We start from the raw sequence: 2,930 nt of genomic DNA, 5'->3' as shown, positions 1-2,930 counted from the left end.
ATGTTGTTGTGAAAGCACTCTTGCTTGTTTATTAGTCCCGCATGAATCCGATTTATTCAACTTTAGCTCCACTCCATATTTTTCCACAAGGTCAAATAAGTCTCGGCCGCAATGCCTCTACGCCCTTTGTTGCAGTTTGAGAACCACTTAAGCTTGAGCTCTTAAGCTATTGTTTGCAACTAAACAACTCCTAAATCAGCTTGCAAGGAAATGTACTGTGTTTACTGTTGAACAAAACAGCATTAATGTTAACACTATAGCTCATCTGAGAAATCTTGTTGCCAAGGCTTTTTTCTGGACATTCTCTGTCCTCTTGTGTGTACAAAGCCTGTGTGTTTGTATGTGTTTGTGTTTCTGTGTGTGCATGGTTCTGAGCATCTGGGCATCCTTGGTCTCAGCAGATGTATTCTGGGTGACCTTTTTTCCTCCTTTAAAGAGCACAAGAGATATTACTCACCAAGCCATCTCTGATCTTTATAGCAGCCAGGAAAACGCCACTGAATTGCTCAGTGAGGATGGCCAGAGCAGATGGATCACAACTGTGTATGACTATGAGTCAGATGATGAGGGTGAACAACTGATCTATTCTCCTCCTCCCGCTGCTCTGTCCTCAGACAAACCCATGGACCTGAAACAGGGAGACAAGGAATCCATCTTGAAGCCATTCCCTCTGGTCACAGCCAAGCCCAAGCAAGAGCGCCGACAGCGGCAGACAACCACCTCTGCCCCGGCAGTAAACAGTATGAGTAACACAAATTAACCTTCTTAAGATGAAAGATATGACTTTCTAGAGAAATTTGAATTGAGTATACCTCCATGAACAAGAGAAAATATGTGATGGAAAAAGCTTTTTGACTCGATGTCGAGTCGATGTATGCGCGTGATAATAATCAAGAGGTATTGGCGATGCAGCTTGTAGGTGTGAAGCCTATAGTAAGGTAAGGAAAGAAACAAGAACATTTTATCACATCATTTGTCAGAGGCAGAGCCAGAGTGCAGGCCAGAGCAGGTGCTGAGCTGGCTCGTTATCGACCCAGCGCCAGAGCTGTGAAAATGAGAGACAGAGAAAGCTGCCAGGGACTGCTGGCACACCGATCTAACCCCAACTTCTCTCTCCTGTTTTTCTTTTCAGCCAGCCGTTTCGACATAAATAATGAAAACTCCTCCATTTTCAGGCCCTTGCCTACGTCAGAAGTAGACATCATGGGCAAGAAGCGCTTTGTTGGTATGACTTCATCATGGCAGTTTTACATCTCCACTGCAGTTCTAAAAGCTTCGTCATTGAAATCATCAGCTCTCTCAATCGTTTAAGTGAAAAAGGAAGCATGAATGAAGAATGGCTGTTTTTATTGTACCTGTCTGCAGCTCCCCATGTGATATACAAGACCGATAAAAAGCCAGATGAGCCGTGCTCCATCACCTCCTCCCTCACTTACTTCCCTGACGAGGAGGGGGGTGATCAGAACGTGACTGGTCCTCCCCGCATCCCTCCCTCCAACCTCACCGTGGTTACTGTGGAGGGATGCCCGTCTTTCATCATTCTTGACTGGCAGAAATCTGACAATGAAACCAAAGGTACTGTAAATACAATAAGATATACACAGAATACTGTGAAAGGCTGACATGTTTAAGGCAAAGGGACAGAACTGGGGTTTGGAGCCTTATTCAGCGATGTCCTCGGCTTCCCAAACCTCTTGGGTCGGCGAGCCTCCTGGTTCGAATTGCGTCAAACCTCTTTATATTTGCCAACAAGTCTAGTTTTGTTTTGCACGACAGCTCCACCTCCACTTAGTTATGCTGTGTCTCCATTCTTAACAGCAAGTTGTAAAGATGTAAATGGAACCACTCTCTTATCAGCCATACCTGATATACTTGAAATGTGGAGTTTGTGCTACTAAAAGCACACTGATATTCCTGCTCCTGTCGTCAGAGTATGAAGTCGTATCCACCACTAAAGGACCAAATGGAGAGGAGGTGTCCGTACTGACCACCAACCAGACACACACAGCCGTGGAGAATCTCAATCCAGAGAGCAGGTATGTGGCTCAGACATGTTAGACAGATCATGTAATGTAAAAATGGAACTCGCTACCTTAACACTTTTTTCCTTTGTTGGTTGGGTACTCTCATTAGGTATAGTTTTGGAGCACCTACCAGCTTTACATTAACATAATGTTGTCCGCATAAACATCTTGCTTAAAGGTTCCCCATGTTTTTTTTTAACTGCTAGTAGCGCTATGGAACAGCTTTTCTTTGAGAGGGTCCCCTGTTTTTTTTATCCCATGCAGGAGTACGTTCATGCTTGCACGTGCATGCAGGTGACGTGATACATATTGCTGCCAATGGTATCATATTATTCCACTGATCAATAGGCGGCAGTGACATACCAAGAAAGACACCAACGCACCAACAAAGTCAGTGAAGCATTCTTCTAGCCAGTATTTTTAAGAATAATCGGCTTGGCAAGTGTTTCATGAGGAAGGAAATGCATTCATCGTGAGCTAAAGAATACACACAGTTTGTCTTGATTGTACACATTGCTTTCGTTAGTTTATAAGAAAACTCCATGGACACCTTGAAAATACTGTATGCTTGAACTGCTGGCTGATTACATTACTAATCTTCATTGTAGATCTCATCAAGAGGAGTATTAAATGGCACGGAAAGGCTATTAGTGGCCTACTTTTAAATGTGCAGGGAATTACAAAATGGCCTAAGCGACACAAAAGCTGAGGACAAATCTGGGTGGAGAGGTTTCCAGAGTTTTCATCTAGATCTCAGCATCTGGAGTCTCAGAACTCACCAGAACCCTCCCCTGGGCTGGGTTTGCTGGCCAAACTATTGCCAGGACATCTGAATGCAGCACATGGAATAACCATCAGATGTGTGTGTGTGTGTGTGTGTGTGTGTGTGTGTGTGTGTGTGTGTGT

At 44.2% G+C, this 2,930-nt stretch overlaps 1 protein-coding gene across 1 annotated transcript in view; it reads left to right on the top strand.

Annotated features, from left to right (window-relative positions):
• Positions 1–22: 22 nt before the first annotated feature.
• abi3bpa (ABI family, member 3 (NESH) binding protein a) overlaps positions 23–2,930 on the top strand; it is a 5,984-nt gene continuing 3,076 nt past the window's right edge. Inside the window, exons 1-4 of the mRNA XM_031869526.1 lie at positions 23–740; positions 1,133–1,225; positions 1,366–1,575; positions 1,931–2,036. Coding sequence (XP_031725386.1) covers positions 341–740; positions 1,133–1,225; positions 1,366–1,575; positions 1,931–2,036 — 809 coding nt within the window. The 5' untranslated portion in view covers positions 23–340. The remainder of the gene's footprint in view (positions 741–1,132; positions 1,226–1,365; positions 1,576–1,930; positions 2,037–2,930) is intronic.

This window comes from Anarrhichthys ocellatus, unplaced genomic scaffold (genome assembly GCF_004355925.1).
Source record: "Anarrhichthys ocellatus isolate YVR2014 unplaced genomic scaffold, GSC_Weel_1.0 scaffold47, whole genome shotgun sequence".
Lineage (NCBI taxonomy): Eukaryota > Metazoa > Chordata > Actinopteri > Perciformes > Anarhichadidae > Anarrhichthys > Anarrhichthys ocellatus.
Note: the sequence above shows the minus strand (reverse complement) of the source record. Positions and strands in the feature narration are given on the sequence as shown.